Source organism: Homalodisca vitripennis, chromosome 5 (genome assembly GCF_021130785.1).
Source record: "Homalodisca vitripennis isolate AUS2020 chromosome 5, UT_GWSS_2.1, whole genome shotgun sequence".
NCBI lineage: Eukaryota > Metazoa > Arthropoda > Insecta > Hemiptera > Cicadellidae > Homalodisca > Homalodisca vitripennis.
In genome coordinates, this window is record NC_060211.1 from 152,167,900 (window position 1) to 152,190,302 (window position 22,403).

Here is a 22,403-nt window from a genome sequence, read left to right on the forward strand (position 1 = left end):
ATTGCCCAGATGTTACATTTACCGAAATCTGTCGTTCATGAAATTGTGACGGAGCATTTGAACATGCGCAAAGTGTGTGCGAAGATGGTCCCAAAAGTGCTCACTGGCGACCAGAAATTGCGGCTCACACTGTCTTTCTTGTGAATAGCTACCTGACCAAGGCCGGCATCCCAACTCTTCCACAGCCGCCCTACAGCCCAGATGTGGCCCCCCCCAGACTTTTTTTGTTTTCTCGCCTAAAAAGGCAAGCATTTTGAGACGACAGAGGAGATATAAGCAGCTTGTACCGCGGCTCTCAAGGCTATTCCGGAGAATGGCTTCTGTGACGCCTTCAATGCTTGGAAATCGCGCTGGCAGCGCTGCATCGACGCAGAAGGAGCCTATCTTGAAAGTTTTTAAAGAATTGTAACGATTTGCTCAATACATTTTTTTTAATTGACTCAGTCCTATTACTTTCCGGACAAACCCTGTATGTAGAGATCATGGGCATAATATACTTAGAGAGATGAAGATCACATTTGGTGAGCTTCTTATAAACAGTTGTCTACCATGAGTACCTTATGACCAAGACTTCAATTCTAAAATTGAGAAGTCAAATATATAGCAGTTGAAAATAATGAAACTAACGTTTACTTTGTTTTTAAAACTAAACTAAAATAAATTGTAGTCATATTCATCTTGTGCATTTTGAAGTTACCAAAATTCTAAAGAATGTATAAAGTATATTTAATAAGCTAGAATATTAAATATTGAACAAACAAAACTGATGAAAATACAGATTGTCAGTCAAACTGTCAATCCTATTTCTGATCATCTAAGGTCCAGTGTAATATTTTGAATAAGTAAAACATAAATTTTTTCATAGCATATGACTGAAATTGACGTTTTATCTAATTGATGAAAGGTCATCCACTTTTCTCAGTGGAGAATTTCTCAGGAATTTTATCATGTAGGAAGACAAAATTAAATAAATTTTGTTCCTTAGATACATTATATTAGACATTGTTTTGCTTCATGAAAGTTTTTTCAGTTTTACAACCGTCTTTCAAATCTGTTACAGACTCTGAATGTGGGGTGATCCTGTATGAAGACCAGCAAAATGATGATTACAACGACAGGGCATGGGGCCCCTCTCTACCCTTCTTAGGGCCCAGTTTAGCCCAAAGGCTGATGGGGGAGAGGAGAGTTTTCGGAGACTGGGATAGAACTCAGTTCCAAGGAAAAGTCATAGGTGAGTAGTACCAGAAAACTCAGTTTGTGTAGCTGGCAGAAGTCATTTGGGACTTTTTTATTTTATTTATTTTGCTGAAAAGTCAAGCTAGAAAATTATTGAGGTTTGTGAAGAAGAGATGGCTGAAGTGTCAATATAGCAAATTAGCATGTTGCTATTAAGAGAACAAAACAAAACTCAAATTCTTTCCTTTGAATGTTTTGTTAAAGAAATACACACATGAAAGTTGGCTATACATAATTTTATTGTTCCATTCAATAGATTTTAAGACATCAAAGTATCCCTTAGTTTGTTTTAATTTTCTTTTTAGAACTTTTTTGCTATTGAAAAAAACTTAGAATTATTTTTTTAGTGTTTTTAAAAGGGTTGTGTTTAGGTGACGTAATTTATTTGTCATTTTAAATGCTACACAAATTTTCATCAACATTCATTAATTAGAAAATTATAGTCACTCTTAGAAAGTCTGGAATTTTATTTTCTTGAATTATTGATTAACTTAACTTGTTTTGATTTGTTTCAAAGTAAGTGTACAATTAAGTGTACTGTAGTATAAATAAATTTTTTTTTTAAGAATGAAATTGTTAGAAAAACAGTTTTGTCAGACTGACAGTAGAATTTATAAGTGTTTTTATTTCTAAACAAGCTGGACATCAATAGTAAAGATGTGGTCAGAGGGATTCCTCGTGAGTCACTTAGCTGTCGGTTCACTCTGTTCGTGACTCACATTTGACTTGATGTTTCTCGTCAGTCCCAAGGCAACACTGTTGCTAAATATCCCAAATTACAATCCCCGATGTTTGTGAATCTCGCATGTATGTAACATTGTGAGTAGGAATAATTTCACTTATTGTGTTATTGGAAACAGATATGCTATTTAGTTGTGAAACACTTTTTATATTCTACATTAATGTTAAAATTCTTACTATTTATTTAAGAAAATGTTTAATGTATTAAAAATTTCTAGTTAATTTTAAAAGCAATACAATTGTAATGTGAATATTATAACATTATACATTTATAAATATAAAAGCAAATGTGTGAAAATAGTTTTTGTAAGCACTAATTAATTAAAATAGTTTAATAATTAACAAGCATCAGATACAAGTATATTCTTGTAAAAATTAATTTCTTTTGAAAACTTCCAAGCTTTACTAATTGCCTTAACAGTCTAATTGTGTTAAAAGTTTATTGGTTTTCCTGTGTTAACTACATTTAGAATGTAGATATTACTATGTATCAATTCTTAGTACAATTAACCCTAGTCATTTTTGAAAAAGTACGTCTGAAGCTCAATTACAAGTCATTTGATTTTCTTCACGGAGTGTATACAAAAACAGTAAGTACAGAGATAATTGTATACAAAATTAAAGTCAAAAGATGAGCAACCACACTAAATGTCATGAATTTATCTCTCAACAAATACATGACTTTCTACAAATTGATATGTTAAAAAAAATTAAAGTTCATTCAGCAAACTAAATGGGTGTAACATTAAATAAAAACAAGCACTGTTATAATAGAAATATAAATCAATCAATAAATAAATAAATATATATATATATATATATATATATATATATATATATATATATATATATATATATATAGTATTAGAAAAGTAAATAAATAACAACTGCAAATAATAAAGTTAAGTAATTCAATTCTCATTCAGCAATAAACTGTACAGCTAGCTATCATTTACAGATTATTTATGTAGAGAATTTGAGCAAGTTGCAACCCCAACATAACATATTCTATGTCATTAATAAAATTCTAAAAATTTCATTTTAAATTATTGGGTTTTGAATTAAAAAATTAGAAATAATAATATTGTACACTATGGCAAAGGAAAATTATTAGTTTTAGGTTTTTAGGAGTTGATTATCCTTTATGGTTCAATCTTTCAGATAAAGGATGGCATAAAAAACCTTGTTTGGTGCTTGGATAATTTTAACTGTTTATAACAGAATTTACTGATAAATAAGTAGTTCTCTAATGAAATACGGGATGAGTTCAAAAAGTAACAGGAATTTCAAGTTTTGCGGGCTTGAATAGTCTGATTGTCAAGATTTTTTATATTATGTTGGAAGTATAATAACATTTTCAGCTATATTCATTGTTTACTTTTTCAGTGGCAGCTGGTAAGGTTAGACATGTTTTATGAACTCAGCAATTTTCATTTGATAAAAAAAATGTATCAAAGAATTTGTAACAAGTTTTGTGTAAAAAAAGAAATAAAGTGTGGTTAATGTTAACAAACTATTTCAGGAGTCTGAACTACCTATGGTGAGTCTGCTATGAGTAAAAGAAGGGTTTATAGGTGTTATAAATGTTTTAAAGATGGCCGTGAAGAATTTGAAGATGATGAATGCTCTGAACGCCCCAGCATATCAACAACCAGTAAAATCATGGATGAAATGGATATGAACGGTTGCCATATTACGATCAGAGAAGTCACTGATGATGTTGGCATAAGTCACTGATGATGTTGGCATAACAATTAGTTCATGCCATGAAACAAAAAATAACTGTACTAAACATTTTTTAATGTTTTAATGAGGCAAAATTTGTTCAAAAATTGTTGAATTTGTAACAAAACAGTGGCGAATGGAAGTTGCTTAGGAGTTTACTAAATTAAGTCAATGACGATCCAGAACTACTAAAACTTGTTATAACAGGTGACGAAGCATGATTTTACGGATTAAACCTAAGGCTCAGTCATTCCCAGTGGAGGCTTTCTGGATTGCCAAAACTGAAAAAGGGTCAACAATCGAACATGAAAGTTATGCTCGCTGTGTTATTCGATTTTAATGGCATAGTGCATCATGGATTCTTATCACAAGGTCAAACCGTCAATAAGGAGTACTACCTACAAGGTTATCACCATTTGCATGAAGCAATCTGAACAAACCCCCTGAATTTGTAGCAAAAGAATGTATGGCTTTGCACCAAGATAATACACCTGCTCACACTTCATTGCTTGTTTGTAAATTTTTGGCCAAACAAGCAATGACGACACTGCTTTGTAAGATTGCCCCATATTCTCCAGACATGGCACCATGTAACTTTTTTTATTTTAATAAAGAGAACCTTAAAGAGCTCTCGTTTTATAAGCATATATATGATATTAAAAGTGCATCGTAGAAAGAGCTAAAGGCTATTCCAAAGATTGAGTTTGAGAAGTGTTTCAAGAATTGGAAGAAAGACTGGCACAAGTGTATAATATCAAACGGGGACTATTTTTAGGGTGACAAAACTAATGCAGACTAAAAAACAAATATTTTTTTTTTTTTTTTTTTTTTTTCAAAAAATGGAAATTCCTATTACTTTTTGTCATACCTTGTATAATAACTTTCACCAGACATTAAGCATAGAGTTTTCAGTAAAGATAGATGATTTTTATTGTGGATAAAACAGAAAGACGTTTTAGTTCATAGATTCATCCTTAGCTATATCCTTACAATATAAGGAGTTTTTGGCTTGTGCATGACAAGAGGTATTCCTTGAGAAGGCTTATTATCAGTTAACAATATTGAACTAGGTGTCCCTTGTGTCAACTATTTTCTGGGTGTTTCAGATAATGTTTTCAAGATGGGGCAGAAGCGTGGAGAGGTGGGGCTGGTCTGGGGTGATGACTCCGTGTTCCAAGAGCCTTGGCACCCACACTGGCAGTTCCCGCTTTTACTGTCTGTCCTCGCTCTTGTCTGTGGTCTCGCTCTTTTTCTTGTGGTGAGTATTCCATTGTTGATATCTAAGGAGGAAACATAAATTATTGTGAGCTATGGTATAAAAGTCTCACATGATTCCTAGCTGATTGTGATTCTCATTAAGGTAACAAATTACAAACGCTTTATTTAATATACACCACATTAAGAGCCCTTTGCAGATAGAGAAACTTTAATTAATTTATTTGCAATTTCCAATTATCAACTTATTTATTCACGGTTCTTGTTGTTCTCCAAGACTAAACCTTGCAGGCTTCTTACAATTACGGATAGAGAAGCTAACTCTTCCAGTTATTCCATCCTAATCAATTTACTCTAGTCAAGGATAATAAACCTAAATTTTAAATTAAATTTTTGATAATTAATACGTCATTTTGAATTGTAACAAATCTAGTTCATTAACAAAAGTAACAACTCATAAAGTAACCTCCATTGGATACACTGACATTTTCCCTAAAGTGTCATCAAAGGTGAAGCTACATTACTTTAGTTAATTTTTGAAATGGTTTGTTCATTTAAATAATTAATTGTGCATGGCTAATTAGATATGGCTATTTATTTGACAATTGTGATGTACATGTATATCATAAACACTGTAAGATTTGTCTGAATACTTCTTTTTACTTCAATTTGTAATCTTAATATACCATATACCTAGCTCACACACACTGTGATTTGGGAATTTTGTTAATTGCATCTTATAAAGGTTCTTTAAATTATTACTAGAAGAAAACATAGCTGACATTCATATATTCCACAGATTGATAGACTGAGCAAGTAACTAGCATTATTATAACGTAGGTTAACAACCAAACTAATACGCTGAATTAAGTTGGCCACTCTGCTGCTTTTACTAACACATAGTATGCAGTCTAGTATTACAGTACAATATCTATTACATTATTGTCAAATGTAGTGGTAGAATATTTTGAAAATAACATATAGCTGATTGGTGGCAAACAGTACACTCTATGAACCTAACTTATAGGAAATTCCCATTTTACCACCAGCCAAAAGCCTGGCTGCGTCTTTTGCTGAGCAATTTTGTATTTCCAATGACCTTGAGTAGCAGCCTAGCAACTGCTACTAGCCATATCAATACCATCGATTCAAGCTTATCATGTCAAATACATCACCGTAAGCATATTAAGGACTTAAAATCGCAATAACACCATTTAGCACTTACTTATTCCATTGTAATATATAATACAATCACCCTAGGACAAACTGGATTATCCGGATATTGGGAAATCTAATGTATTATGTTTACAAGGCCAAATAAATAACGTTCTCATATAAAAATATATTTTTTATGTCCAGTATGCTAAAACTATAGTTGCATGCTAACCTCAATTTATAATACAAATTAGATAAATCTTAGAGTTTCGTTTACTCTTAATGTGAAATCTCTATTCCTTTATGCTGTCGGCAAAGAAAGTTTGTATTGAATAAAGGAATGTTATACTGTCATGCAGTGAGATACAAATATTTCTCATACTACTCCGCAAAAATTCAGTAAAAATAGAACACTAAAACACTGGTGTATGAGGGCAGCACAAAGTATAGGGTAATTAGATTGCATGGCAATAGGCCACCCCATAGAAAAAGAATAAGAATGATAAATCAGACCAAGGTGATTGGATTTTAGTCCACAGCTATAGAGGAGTAGATTGTAGCCAATTGGCCAAGAGACTATTCAGTACAACCTGTTTGCTCAAATGGTCTGAGATCATAGAAGGTCATTTCATTACTGCCCATTAGTTCTCAAGTAATCATATGTAATCAAGATGTACATTTTAATTTTCAGGTACTAATTTGGTTGAAAAGCCAGATGTCATCGACTTCTTCGTCGGGAAGTGACAAGGTGGAGACGGGTGATGAGCAGGAACCACACCCAGAAGGGGGGCAATGGATCTATCACCCGGTGATAAGGCCAGTGACCACGGAGCAGTGTGAGACTCTGCCCATCGTACCCGTGCAGTCGCAAGGTGAGCAGACTTTCCACACACACATCTGAGTACATAGCAAGCAATTGACGGTGAGAGGCAACTCCTTCTGTTAATCCCAGTGTCAAAGTTTGACTGACTCAGTTAAATGCAGTATACTCTTACCAATCTGTTAGGGTACTCATATAAATTTAATAAACATATAACATATTCTCATTAGTAGCTCACATTTTTCGGATTTGTCATATAATGCAAATTCTTTGATAAATAATTTTGTAGAATATTGTGAGTGCAGGCATGATAAGAAGAACACTTACTGCTCAGTGTCAAGTAAAATGCCAACCACAATGTGGTGGAGGTGACCGGAACGAACACACCTGCTGTTAATATTTTTCTTAGACAATCGTTTGTTAAAAACATAAAAATTTAGCTAGAAATCACAGCATATTTTCTGAACCAATCTTTTAATGTTATTAGTTAAAAATATGTTCTAAAAGTTTTGTTAAGGGAGCTAAGTCAACTTTTGTTCATCATAATATACAGTGATCCATTAGGAATATTTGGAGTCATCATTGCTAGGATTATCATATCCCTGAGTTGAAAATCTTACATCCAGGTTTTGCCGCACCTAAGCTTGTGTTCCTCATATGTCTCAAAACTATTCACAGCACTCCTACTTTGCTCATAGACTGAGTTCACTATAGTCTCAAGTTGAAAAACTCTTTGTCTGATATACTCCTTGCTTAATATAATCTTGCTTTACCTAATCTGACAAGTCATTGCGGGCCACACTCTAACTCTACATATCAACTACAGCCGGCTCTGAAATAAATTCATTCACTTGTTTTTGATAACAGGGTAAATTCCCTTAGTGATATCTGAAACTACTGTAAATTAAGTGAAGTTGATGGCTGCAGCGTCCCGTGCTATACTGCCCGAGGTCATGACGGCACATAGTGTGGCGGGTGAGGAGAGGCGGGAGCCGGTGAGGATCAAGGCCAAAGGACTGCTGGAGAGGCGAGGCTCGAGTGCCAGCCTCACCATCGACCTGTTGCACCCCAGCCAGGAAAATCTGAGTGTGACGCCCACGAGGGAGTGGTGAGTAAAACGGCAACCTCAAAGTAATCGATTATTTTACTGTCTTGCATCGTTAGTAAATTTGCCATGTCAGACTGGACATTTGATAAATGTATTGTTGTAAAAATAAATGTAAGGATTTAACATGACTGAACATGTCATTTCAGAATTGATTTTTAATTTTATAGACTAACATTTTATAACTGTATAATAAGAGATAAAGTAAAACCATTAATTTGAATTTTCAAAATAATATAATTCTTTCAATATAATTAAACATCTAAAACTTTAATTCCAGTTCTCATTAAGAAGCAGTGGAACTATGATCCCAGTGAGTTGAAATTTTGGCCTCTAGATATAGAACCGAATTTTGCTACTTAAAATCTTCCAAAAACCAACTCCTTGAGACTTGTGGAGCTCCTATTATTTAATCAGCCCAAATATTGTTACTAAACAATTAGTTTGAGTTCTTAGAAGTTTTTTTTTTTTTTTTTGAAGGAGAGGCCGATCCCCTTTTAAGCCTTATTCTGTCTGTCCTCATGGGCCACTGGCCTGTGCGAGGATCTTATCAAACAGAATAAGGGGGAGAGTCGATACAGTACGAGGTTGATTGTACTGATAAAAAGTGCAAGGTTACAGACAGGATTAGAACCTGCGCTATCTCCAACTCAGACCCAAAGTCCAACGATTTAGACTGCTCGGCCATCGGCACTCCCAAGTGAAAGATAAAGAATGAATACAAATTAAACTGAATACAAATTGAACTTGGCATAAACAATTGTGATATAGCAATAAACCAGATCAGAGGTTGCTATACAAGGCATGGAAAAAGAATGATCAAGTTAAACACTATGCATTTGGTAAAAATGAAAAGCATGTTATGAAATCATGATTATTTTTGTTGACTCATTGATAAGTAATTTGATTTAGAGAAAGAATCTATACTATAGTCGTTAATTGAGTCTAACATCAATGCAATACTTACTTGAAAATAAATCGGATAAATAGTTGTTACAGCTGATTTACATAGAGAAGCTAACCAAGGTGTAACACCACTCACCGATTATACTCTATATTGTTAGTAAAGCACTATCAAAAGTTCAATTTATAACTGTATTAAAAATATCAATTCTTAGCAATTAATAATCACTTAATTTTTATATATGACTTAATTGACAATATTGTTATGCTTTACACTTATTTACGCTTTAAAATAATATATGAATGTCCTTGTACATAGCCGTTGAGATCAAAAAGGGTTAATATGAAGCCTATTCTAAGTATGATTATCTTTTTTGAACTTACTGTATTATTTTTTACATGATTGCAGCACTGCAGAGGAGTATCTGTTGTCTGTGGGCAATGTGCTGAGCAGGGGTCAGCTCAGGAATTGCCTAAAAGACGCTCGAGCTCTGCACAAGGAATTCTGGGACCTGCCCCTCAACCACCCAGACAAACTCGAGATTCCTGGCAGTGGTTCAAAAAATAGGTGAGCCACTACTAACTGTACTTGAGCATTTATACTGGTATTTTTCTGCATTTTTAGATTCTTAATATAGTCCTGAAGACGTTGTAGTAGTAGTCTGTCTGGAGCAATTGTGATGTATTTTTTTGCTTTGGGGGAAATTAAATAGAAGATAACATATTTGATTCTGATAGTCCGCCAGCTTATATTCCATTAAGAACAACCAAACCATAATGTTTAGTAAAGCATTACTGTTTGTTTAAAGTTTGGTAATGGCGATGGAAGGTCTAAAAGGATAATAGGATTTTGGACTATTGCCATTTTTATATGTTACAAAATGTATAACACGTTTTGAGGTTTGAAACGTATCCTCTTCGTCACTTGCAAACATAATTGCCTGATTTATATTCAAACTAGACAAATAGGATAGATTTCAATTCTTGAAACGTTGTGTTATGCATTACTGTTGTTTCAACTTTGTAGAAATCTGGAAATTATGCAACCCAAAATTTTGGTAATTTAAAACAACCAATGACCATTTAAGTTAACGAAATATTCAATTTGTATGAGTCATAGATACTCAGATTACCCTAACATTACTCCTTCATTATCTTTACTGGTTCAAATAAGTAGTTTTCAGGTCTGAGTGTAAATCATGCACTAAGGCTGAGATAACTAGACATTATAGATTACACCATTCAAAAATAAGCACTGGAATAATATATTTCTCTCAGCAGTACATGTATTTTAGACTCTGACATAACTGATGGGTGTGTTTGGAGACCATATTTAAGTGTTTTCCTACATGCTAATAAGTCATTAGTTTATGACCTTTCAGAGGCATGAAGATATGGAAGATTATCTGTCCACGAATCAATGTACACATGATTGTCGTAATAACATAATTTAACTTCCATTTTTATTGGTTTCACCATAAAAGAAAACAAGCAGGGGAACAAGATAGAAGTAGGAAAGAATAGGTTTAACGGGATGGAATAATAGGTCTTATACCCACAGAACTGACCTTGTTAAATTCACGTAACTACGGGATGTGGGAAGGGATTAACTTCCAGCACAGCTCCTCTGTGTGATCTGTGTAGTATGAGACCAAATAAAAAAAAAACTTCAGGACATGAAACAAAAAGCAACCTGATACTTATTAGCTATCCTGGAAGATAAGTTTTTAAACAATTTCCCAATTTGAATCCTGAAAGAAGGTAGTGGATTGAGGAAGGAATAAAATGGAGGGGAGTATGTTGTTTCGGCAGAGAGACTCAGATTTAGGTTACAGCACAAAATGGGGTACTTTTCAGGTAAACCTCATCCAGTGTTGGAAAAGATAACAGAAAACAAGTTTTTGGCACAAACTGGAGATTATTATCTTCATTGATTTGATAGGTATCCAAGGATCAATGTAAAATTGTACACAAAAATGCAGCAAGTATAATTTAATCATTTATAAAAAGGTAAATCATCTGCAACATGCTCACTCAGTATTGTGTAAAGTAATAGATGAAAGGTTTGGAAGAAACATATCAAATAGATGTCACAAGTTGTGATCATTTGATCTTCTTAAGAGTTTTAAATACAGCCGTCTTTTCAGAAATAAAATTAAATGCCTGAGTCTTTTCCCAGGTTAAAAATTTGTGGTCTAATTTCATAACAGTTTGAAACGTTATAGTATTCGACACTTTTTGTTGTAACACCCCATAATCTTTAGTATGTCACAAAAGATAGATCTTGTTAGAAACAAAATCGTGTATTCTCACTGTTCTATTTGCAACAGTACAAATTAGCTGGATTTAGCACATTTCCTGCCTATATGTGTTATGTCTTAAAAACAATAAACATATTTTTATTTGTAACTACTTACAACAAATTAATCAGTAGCCTATTTATTGTGAGGATTTTGTTATTCGTTTTGGAAAACAGTAATTATTCTTTGTAACTCCTTGTAGTTGTTTAGAAAGACATTATTAATTTCTTTATAACACATTTGATTTTGGTTCTATGAGAAAACAGTAATAGCTGTGTTAGTGATTATCTTAAGAGCTGATAGTTCCGAGAAGAATCTGAGTTTTGTATATCATAAGAACAGTGTTCAACCCAATCACATCTTTTGTTTCTGACCACATAATATTGAAGAAATCTCATTTCAAATATACAACACATTCATCCAAATGATTTAGGAGCTTTTTATGAAATGTACCCAAATAATATTAGAAAAAGTAATAGGTATCTTGAACATGTAACATCTTGTAAAATTCTAAAGCCACAAATAAGTGATTAAAATGATTTGTATTTTAGGCTTGTTCTTATAATATAAAAGTAAGACAGTCACCAAAACAGCTAGGTCTTAACACACCTTTTCAAAGAGGCTAGTAAAAGCTGTGAGTGTGAATTACAAATATTTATTTTTAAGATTTAAACAGGATAGGCAGGGTTTCATATAAAAAATGTGTTTGTTTTATGTAGATCATATTAGTCTATAATACTAAACCTATGTATGGTTCTCTACTAAACCAAGAGAATTGACCAATTTTAAAAATCAGAAAAGTCAACTTTAGCTTACTAGCTGTTATTGCAGGACCATAATATATGTGTTTTAGCTCTTCTGAAATAAACTAGAACTAAACTCTTGATAGTTAAAAGATAAAGAATATCGCAGTAATAGCTTGTAGCAAATTTTATAATAAAAATATAATGTATTGAGTATTTGATACAATGTTTCTTAGCCTCTTTATTTATTGTGCTTTTCATATGGTAGACATTTTTTTACTAATTATCTAAATGTTCAAAAGTCATGAACATATTCACTGTTTATTGTGTTTTTTAGATTTTGTACAATCTAGACCCGTCCTATTTTTGAGTTATGCCTTTTCATTGTTCTGTCCAAATTCCAAAAAAAAGGATGAAATAATCTATTACACCCTTTTTTTTGACGTGTTCAGATATAGGACAATCATCCCAAATGAAAACACCAGGGTACACCTCCCAACGGAGACTGCCTCAGATCCTTTGACCGGCTACATCAATGCTAACTACATCAGGGTGAGTTGTACATCAATGTAAATGTTAAGTTTAAAATTTACTCCAGGTCAAATAGGATAAGATGTTAAGTAAGATGAGATAATCCACTTCTTAGTAAATACACATTTGTCTCTTAAAATCCTAACTGAAATACTCTTGTCATGACTGATGTGTGGAAATAATGTTCATTATACTCAGTAATGGAAGTGGAGTACTTATCAGTGATCAGTTCACTGCAACTTGTTTTTTTTTATCTTCGGGTTCAGAATGCATCATTGGTTTTGTGATAAACTGCTGTTGTTGGTTTCACACAAGATTGCATTTGTAAATGCTTTTATTTATTTTCTTTGAACTAGCTAAAAATATGTATTTGTTCACTCAGCTCATTTCTTAACATGTAACGTGATATTAATTACCGTGTTTTTGTTACATGTATTTTTTATTGATTAATTCAATGGAAACTGTATCCTTATTAATTCTCAGAAAAAGTTTATACTAGTTATTGCAATTAAATATGTTATCTACAAATTAGGTAATTTGATAACCCTTTTATTACCAGTTTATTTGTCAAAAGTAGTATGTCAAAATTTGTTTGCAGTAATATTGTATTCTACCTCTAAGCCCTTTTTTACACTTTCAAAAACTTGTGTAGTTTGTTCTACAATACAATTCGTAGTTTTGTGAATCACATCAAATTATTCTTTACATAATAAAATGTAAAAATTTTAATTATTTTTTATCAAATATTTATTCAATTGTATATTGTTTTTCAGTTCTTCATTTAACGCCAAATTTAAAAAATACAACTTTTAAATTTTTACAAGACAATGTGGAACATTAAACTGATGAGTTTTATTTAGTTAATTTAAAAATTAAATATATTACATTATTTTTATTAAAACATGCAAAGTGCCATTGATTTGAGCAATGAAACCTGGAAGTAAACAACAAGAAAATTGGATGGTATGGACAATAAACTGCTAATATTGGTTTTAGTTACAAATTGAGGTATTAATCCTTTGAACAGTCACATTGGCGTGCTGCAAGACAACCACAGTAACAATGTCACTGTTACGTTTTTATATTTATCTTGAAACAGTGTGAATGTATATGTTGCGATCTAGTTATGTTTTATGAGTGACCTACCTTGCCATCCTTCGGTGAGTTATAGAAGCAAATTTTAGCTCTAATCACGTCCATTAAGTGTTAGAAATCTGTTTAGTGAGCAGGACCTGCTAGCTCCACCAATGCTAGGATGTATTCTGCATTCATCGCAACCAGTGTCTGAGTATTCCATGACTTATCCATCTTATATGATGTACGCCTTTAGAACGTGAAGATGTTTTTATTTTTAAAATAAAACAAAGTATAATCTTTGTTTAGGTGGCTTTTCTTTATTTTGATATTTGTTACTATAAAAATTGGACATCTTTTTAGTTTGGTTTGTATAAAAAAGGTTGAATGATATATTTCCTATGAAAAGTAGTAGTTTCTGAACTAACACCAGGTAAAGTGTTTTCAGTAAAAAGAAAATGGTAATTTAAAGTTCTTTTTCTTTTTATAGAAAATTAGTAACCAGAAATGAGTTAATGGATATTTTACATGAAATGACAGTGTTTTTTATATGCATTAAATTATCAATTTGAACACATGTTTATGTATTAAGTTATCTAAGTAATGTAGAAAGAATATTGAGTATGAGAAGCTCTAAAAAATTTTTAGCTGTTGTTTCAGTTTTGAATAAATAATTTTACACCTATCATGACATAACAGTTTACGAATCTCAACAGTTACTGAACAGAATTGAAGTAATGGATTTGCTGATGTTTTCTTAGGGCTACGATGGAGAAGAAAAAGCGTTTATAGCGACACAAGGGCCCCTGGCCAACACAGTGGGAGACTTCTGGCATATGGTTTGGTCGGAGCGTTCTCCCGTCATTGTTATGATTACCAAACTCATGGAGAAGAACCGCGCCAAGTGCGAACTGTACTTCCCCATCGACCCGGGCGCCACGGAGGTCTACGGTGACATTGCAGTGACAGTTTTGTCTATCGTGGTTAAGGATGGCTACATCATCCGGCACTTTGGATTGCAGGTCAGCTATCGAGTAGTCATCAGATTGAAAGTATTATTCATAGTTAAGTGAGCAGTAATAGACAAGGCATTTTTTATATTTAAGTGGTGGACTTAAATCATTGTTTTCTTCATATGCAAGAATAACCTGAAACCTGTCTCCTAAACTATACTCTTGCAGCTCAAACAATCAACTTATTATTTATGTTATTAATGGTATACAAGTATTAAAAAAGTAAGGATTGTCTTATTTATAATATTGGATAATAGGTCTTAATATATTGGATTTATTTTTTATTACAGAAAGGTGATGAGATCCAGCGAGTGACTCACTTTTGGTTCGACTCCTGGCCTGACCATAAAACTCCTGCCAACGCTCATTCTCTTCTCTGCTTGGCCAAGGATGTGGAGGCCTACCGTTTCAAGGATGTGCAAAGGGGGAGTACTTCTTCATGGCCTCACTCTCCAAAACCTGTCAAGTCTGATGAAGCAAAGGCAGAACAAACAGATTTACTATCTCCTTGTCCTGAAGCTGCAAGTCCTCCATCACTAAAAGAGACAAGTCCGGTCCTCAATTTTGGTCGTTTGGAGTTCAAAGACGATGAGCCTGACAAAGAATTGAGAACGAGTCCAGCGAAAAGTGATGACGATAATCTTATCTTACTGAACCAGACTGAGTCTTCTGAATCAGGATCTGCTTTTCAACCGACCATTGAAGCAATTAATGTTGAGATCTCCTCTGATCCGGAGAAAATGGAATATAAAATTGTGCCAGTGCTACAAGCAGACAAGTTGAACAGTCCTACGTTTTACGACAGGTCTTTGTACTCCAATGATGATGTATTTCAAGTGGGTTCACTTCCACAGAAGAGTCCAGTTCAAGCTAGAGTCCAATTGGAGAACATTCGTTCCAGGTCCGTGGAAGCTGCTCCTACAAGCTTGAGTAGTTCGCATAAATCTGACGATCAGAAAAGTGCTCCAAGCGAGTTTTTTGATTTTGATAAACTGACGATTGCGCAAGAAGCAGTAGTGACATCCACAGATGAATCTGTCTCTTCAGAGGACAGGAAGAAGTCTTTGGAAACCAGTGAGAACCTTCCGGACAGTTTTGAAAAAAAGATATACCGCGGGATCACATGCACATCCAGTCCCAACTGGACCTCTGATGCAAGTCCAAATTTGACACACAGCTTTGATAAGAGCACTTCGAAACTGTCTGTGGATAGTCTGAGCTGGGGCGGGTTGGACATTATGAGCCCAAACCTGACGAGCTCGGAGAAGAGTCCCAACCGGACACAGTCATCAATAGAGAGCCCAGTGACCCAGAGCTCAAGTGAGGGCAGGAGGTGGCCTAGGAGCTCTGACAGCAGCAAGCAGTGGACCCGCAGCTCCCAGGGCAGTTCTGGTTGGGCTCAAAGCTCGGAGGACAGCCCCTGGTGGTTTGACAAGGACCAGGAACCAGAAAATACTTCCAATGCTCGCAGCCCAAGAGAGTGGCTGGACAAGAGTCCCTTGCTCAGTCGAAGGTACTTTTAATTTTATCTTTTTTGTATTTTAGTAATTTAAATATTGAGTAGATTAATCTAATTAATTGAACCTATTTTAGAACATACTAAAGTTCAATCAGAAGTGTTAACCGTATAAGTGGTAGTCAAAAATTTACCTAACGGTAGGTTGTTCTTGGTTTCTTGCAGAGGTGCACTGATTCCCTTAGAGAATACACATTTTTTTGTTTGTTCTCTTAGGACAAGAAGCTTATAAATTGCACCTAGTCCTACAAGGACCATTGTGCTGCTTCTGGAGAGGGTGGCTACCCGACCGGTGGTGACCAGGAAACCGGGAATAAGCCGGGAATTTAACGGACCGGGAATAAGCCGGGAATTTTTCTAAGAAATAATTTTTCCATCTCCAAGAACTTATAAAATCAAGACAATCAAATCAACATTGAAAGCTGAGAATTGTAAAATGACTAAATTTTTACCGGCTGTAAAAAATCTGAACATTGAGTATTACTACACAAATCAAATCAAATGAACACCCCTCACTTGTCATATGTACACCTTATTTATACAATTTTTAAACCTTATACTAGAAATTGTGTTTAAAAACGCTCAATTGACTAAAAAGTAGTCAATCTACAAAATTAGGTGTTTACAGGAGTGCCAATTGTAGTTTTACGGTAAATAACAACCTCAGTGCAACTTTCAAAACTACAATTTCATCATCTTTTCAAGGCAAATTATACAATATTGGTCAGTGATGTTTTTTGCATGAAAATAAGGCTTAGAATTTAATCTTTTCAATGGTATACTGTAAGTTTTGTTTAAAACTGTATGTGAATGTGTGTACTGTGTCAACCAGCAGTATTTATCATTTGCCGGTGCACAAACTGTAATCAACCAACAAAAGTTTTAGGTTGTAAATTTTAGGGTTAAAATGAGTTTAAGAATACAATAGAGATATAAAAACTGTTGTAAATAGAGGTTAGAGATTCAAAGGTTAAAACAAGATTAATAAAATAACAGCTTATTTTATATAAAAACATATATAAATGTATTAACTCTATTGAACATTACATATCTATTATTAACAGTTAAACTCAATTGTGAGTTCAATTATTAATCTAGGGTTTATGTGATTTGATAAAATAAAATAAGTTATGTAGCAATGAAAATTTTATTTTTCCATGAAAAACATCCTATATTGTAGGTCTCGAGAGGGTTCTGTGAACTTTTTGTGGAGTGACTTGCCACGAGGTCAGGCTGCGGGACCGGTGATCGTTCATTGCAGCGCTGGCATCGGGCGCACCGGCTGTTTCATAGCCATCTGCGTTGGTGTCAGCCAACTGCTGGGGGAGAACAATGTTGACATCCTGGGTATTGTTTGTCGCATGAGATATGACCGGTAAGTAATAAGTAGACTTCACTAACAACTTTGACAAAAAAACTTTAAAAATTATTAGAAAATGGTTAATAACATATTTTAAACCTTTGAGGATCAATGGACGATGTAAATCCCGCACACTACTACGCGAGAAACACCAAGTGGGCAATCTAACTCCTGCACCCTACTATGCGAGAATAACCAAGTGGGCAATCCAACTCCTGCACCCTACTATGCAAGAAGGACCAAGTAGGCAATCTAACTCCTGCACCCTACTATGCGAGAATAACCAAGTAGGCAATCTAACTCCTGCACACTACTGTGCAATAAGGACCAAGTAGGCAATCTAACTCCTGCACACTAATGTGCGAGAAGGACCAAGTAGGCAATCTAACTCCTGCGCATTATTTTCATTGTTTTTAAAAAACTTGACCATTTTCCTGTCTATTTCATGACCAGATCCCATGTCAACAAAATATTTGTTTATCTCATCTACTTTAAGGCCACCAGCCAAAAGCCTGGCTGCGTCTTTTGCTGAGCAATTTTGTATTTCCAATGACCTTGAGTAGCAGCCTAGCAACTGCTACTAGCCATATCAATACCATCGATTCAAGCTTATCATGTCAAATACATCACTGTAAGCATATTAAGGACTTAAAATCGCAATACTGCCCTGCTAAGCGAAAAGACCGTAACTGACAAAATTAAGGAATTTGAGGTTAGAGGTGATTTTTATGTTATTGACAACGAGGAATCCAAAAAAATAAGCTAAAAGACCGTATCTACAACAGTTTTTGAGATAATCAATATGAAATATACCGTAACTACACTTCAATTCTGAATTTCTAAGCCAAAACACCGTATCTACTATGTCCAAGCAAAATAAACGTATGTGCGGTGCAGATACGGTTGTTTTGCTTAGTCTCGTGCAGATACTGTTTTCTTGCTTAGAATATCTATTACGTCACATGTAGTTACCCATTTGGATTAACTTTTGAGACGTGTGCAATTAAGCTTGACTTTGTTAATAGTGTAACATTACAGTGTAAAATGACATAAAAAAACGCAAAATGAATAACTAATAACTATTATACCTCAGCTGATTAAGCCGTAATATAACCTCAAAACAAAATTGTTTAGGTTTGAAGTGAATTTCTTTATAAGCTCTGAATTTGTGATTGGACTGTGAGTTTGAAACCTTGAGAAGAAGTGTTTGATTCAGATGGTTTAAAATGGGTTATACATGTAATGTGTGTAAGAAATCATTTTCTAGATGCGCATTTTTAGTTCATAACTCTGACAGCAAATGCAATCCTGCCCCTAAGGAAGTTTTGCCAGTTAGGCCTAGGCCTAGTACATCAACATCGTTTGAGCAAGTAGAACAGTCTCTGCCATCTCTACTTCTAGTAATGCAGATGTAAGTACAATATTGATTAGGCCTACCATAATATAGTTTTAATCCTAGGCCTAGAAATAGAGCTTTTAAAACAAACTTAATTTATCAATATGCAGAATTAGTCTAGATTAAGCCACTGTAGCCTAAATGCTTTTTGTTTGCTGGTCCCTGCAAAAATTATTTACAAAATTATTATTTTTTCAGCCAAGCGCTCCTACAGTTCTTCAAAACGGATCACTTTTTATGGTCGTCCACTTGAACAATGAGGAAACACGTAGTAGGCCTTATGCTAATTTAACAGAAGTTGATATCAGACATGAAGAGTCTACGACAACTACAGATAATAAAAAGGTAATTTGCTTAATCTACTATGCCCTATCAAACTGATAGCCTAAAATATATCGGTAATATATATTTATTTAATTCAGTAAATAAAATAAATAAGCGAACTAGTTGAATGTAGGCCTACCAACGCCTCATATTTTGTTAGCTTTTGTAGGGTTATGCAATGTTGTCTATAGGCAACTTTTATGTTTGATTTATATCTTACTACTGTCATAACTCATTGAATTACCAAATATGTAAATTGCATAGGATGAAAATATAGCCTACATGAAAAAATATATAAAATATAGCCTTAATGAAAAACTCATTTATTTCACTTTTTGCAGAGCTATGAATGAAATGAAGACAATGCCAGTGATTTTATTGAAGATTTGTTTGATTTATTGCCTGAAGCGGCAGAAGAACAACAGCTACAGAATGTCGACGTGCTGTTTGACATAGCTCCAGATTTGGTAGAAAATGTTGCCATTGTAGTTGAACAAGTCAACCCAATAGAAGTAGCGCCAACAGAGGAACACCAGCAGATGGAGACAGCAGAGTCGAACTTAGAACATAATAATACAGCTGCTTTGCTCGAGGAAACAGATGAAGCTCCTAAAGGGTTCACCAAAAATGGGAACCCGAGGAAAAGAGCTACGCCGAGGTGTAAAGAAGACATTAAATCAAAACGTGAAAAAAATAAAGATAAACATGCACTTCAGCCCCCATGTAATAATACATGTAAAAGAAAATGCACGACCAAACTTACAGAACACAGAAGAATGAAAATCCACGAACACTTTTGGGCTATGGAGGAAAATGAGAGAAAAGTTTTTATTTTAGGGCACATTGATAAAAGCAAAGTTAAAAGGAAAACACACCCAGAGGAAGAATCAAGGAGGGGAAAAAACATTCTTTTACTTCCTTACAGACAGTGACGGAGCAAGAAAGATGGTTTGTAAAACATTTTTCTTATCCACACTCGGCTACAAAAAAAAACAATGACATGTTCATTACTAATGTTTTGAACAAATCAACTGATGGCGTTTTACCGAAACGCGATCAACGGGGAAGACACCCCCCACATAACCTTGTGGATAGGAGTATTATCAAGGATCATATTTTAAAATACAATCCATGTATATCACATTATAGGAGAGAACATGCTCCTAACAGGAAATATTTGCCCTGTGAACTGTCAATAGCAAAAATGCACGAAGAATTAATGAAAGATCACGAAGCAGAAGAAAACTTTCATTGTTCATACGACTTGTATCGAAATGTAATATCAGAAATGAACATTTCCTTTGCAAAATTGGGCCACGAGGAATGCGAAAGATGTGAAAAGTACAATCTACACAAACAAGATCATGGCCAAATCGATGAACTTTTGTGTCCGGAATGCAATGAATGGAAAGATCATAAAAAAGAAATATACTGAAGCCCGAGAAGCATATGAAAAATCAATTGATAAAGACAATTTAGATAGTTATAGGCCTTCTGGTACAGTTGTCTACACAATGGACTTGCAGAAAGTAATAATGTTGCCTCACATTGAACAGTTCAAAGAAGCAGTGTTTACTCGTAGAATTGTCCTTTTCAATGAATCATTTGTGCCTGTTGGAAAAAAACCAACCATGGATCCTTTTGCATGCATCTGGCATGAGGGAATTTCCGGTAGGAAAAAGGAGGACATTGCGAGTGCATTAAATTCTTTTATCATGCACAAAAGAGATGCAAAAAAAATACACATTTGGATGGACAATTGTGCAGCCCAGAACAAAAATTGGGCTTTGTTTTCCTACCTGACAGGATTGGTAAATTCAAATGATATTGAAGCTAATGAGATTGTTTTAAACTATCTAGAGACAGGACATACATTTATGTCTGCAGACCATTTCCATCACCAAGTTAATAAACAGGTAAGCAATGATAAATTTGAATTTAGAACCTATTATATTACAAGTACCTCTACTTTTATAATGTAAATGTTATAAAATTAAGTAATCTTTTACGTTTCCACTTTCGGCGCAGCTTTTTATTTGTTTCTTTTTCCTTAAGTTATTCAATTTTTAAATTTTTGTATTGTTTCAGATAAAGTCAAAAGGAAAAATGTATGATTTTGAAGACTTCAAAGATGCTGTCAAAGCTAGTAACTCTGGAAAGGTTACTGTAAAGAGCATGGAGCATCAGGACTTTTTCACAGAATTTAACTATTCTTCACAGTATAAAATTATGCATAAAGTTCCTCGTCCATATCTTAGTGAAATGGTACATGTTCTTTTCCAAAGAGGATCTTTTGACATGTTCTACAGAAAATCATTCAGTGGGGAAGTCTTTCAATTGTCCTTTTTAAAAGCAGGATTTACGAAGAAGAGAGAAGTTCCAAAACCAAATACAAGAACCAGCCCCAGAGGTGTGAACAAAGAAAAGAAACAAGACATTATTAAAAAACTTGTGCCTTTGATGCCTCCCAACAGACATGGCTTTTGGGTTGATCTAGCAGTGAGTGAGGAGCCTGATCTAATCACAGAACATGACATTGACTGAGTTGTATAGACAATATTCATGTAAATTTCTAAAAATGTGTGTAACTTTGTCATCATAGTAATTAGAAGTCTCATTTTTATCATTAAAAATAACACTAGATAAATATTATGTGACTTGTTACTGTGTTTAGCCCTACAATCATGCTGTTGAAATCGCATAGAACAAGAAGCCAAAAAACCGTATGTGGCAGATACGCTTTTTTGGCTTAGAATCGCTTAAGGTACACTTATGTAACTACAAGTATTTAAATGATAAATGAATTTTTTTACTTCATAAACTATATTTTTAGATTCTGGATACAATATTACAAATTGCCTCAAAAAACCAGAACTTAATATTTAAATCTACTGCTTGGCAATGAGCAAAAGAGTAAAGTCAGCCTAGCTCAAAATAGGCCAGATGTCAGATACCCTTTTCTTTCCTTAGCAGGGCAGAATAACACCATTTAGCACTTACTTATTCCATTGTAATATATAATACAATCACCCTAGGACAAACTGGATTATCCGGATATTGGGAAATCTACTGTATTATGTTTACAAGACCAAATAAATAACGTTCTCATATAAAAATATATTTTTTATGTCCAGTATGCTAAAACTATAGTTGCATGCTAACCTCAATTTATAATACAAATTAGATAAATCTTAGAGTTTCGTTTACTCTTAATGTGAAATCTCTATTCCTTTATGCTGTCGGCAA

The 22,403-nt window shown here is 34.0% G+C and overlaps 2 protein-coding genes across 3 annotated transcripts in view; both read left to right on the top strand.

Moving 5' to 3' along the window:
• The window catches only part of LOC124363032, a 47,605-nt gene extending 30,134 nt beyond the window's left edge, over window positions 1-17,471 (top strand). For both annotated transcript variants that reach the window (XM_046818095.1, XM_046818094.1), the window contains exons 2-10: window positions 1,061-1,231; window positions 4,809-4,960; window positions 6,764-6,944; window positions 7,820-8,000; window positions 9,310-9,468; window positions 12,396-12,495; window positions 14,310-14,570; window positions 14,852-16,074; window positions 17,258-17,471. In XM_046818095.1, coding sequence (XP_046674051.1) covers window positions 1,171-1,231; window positions 4,809-4,960; window positions 6,764-6,944; window positions 7,820-8,000; window positions 9,310-9,468; window positions 12,396-12,495; window positions 14,310-14,570; window positions 14,852-16,074; window positions 17,258-17,456 — 2,517 coding nt within the window. In that variant the 5' untranslated portion in view covers window positions 1,061-1,170 and the 3' untranslated portion in view covers window positions 17,457-17,471. The remainder of the gene's footprint in view (window positions 1-1,060; window positions 1,232-4,808; window positions 4,961-6,763; window positions 6,945-7,819; window positions 8,001-9,309; window positions 9,469-12,395; window positions 12,496-14,309; window positions 14,571-14,851; window positions 16,075-17,257) is intronic.
• Window positions 17,472-20,582: 3,111 nt separating this feature from the next.
• On the top strand, window positions 20,583-21,767 carry LOC124363033. The gene is made up of 2 exons (XM_046818096.1): window positions 20,583-21,073; window positions 21,246-21,767. Exons 1-2 carry the CDS (start codon window positions 20,672-20,674, stop codon window positions 21,699-21,701), a joined length of 858 nt encoding a protein of 285 aa, XP_046674052.1. The 5' UTR covers window positions 20,583-20,671; the 3' UTR covers window positions 21,702-21,767.
• Window positions 21,768-22,403: the final 636 nt, after the last annotated feature.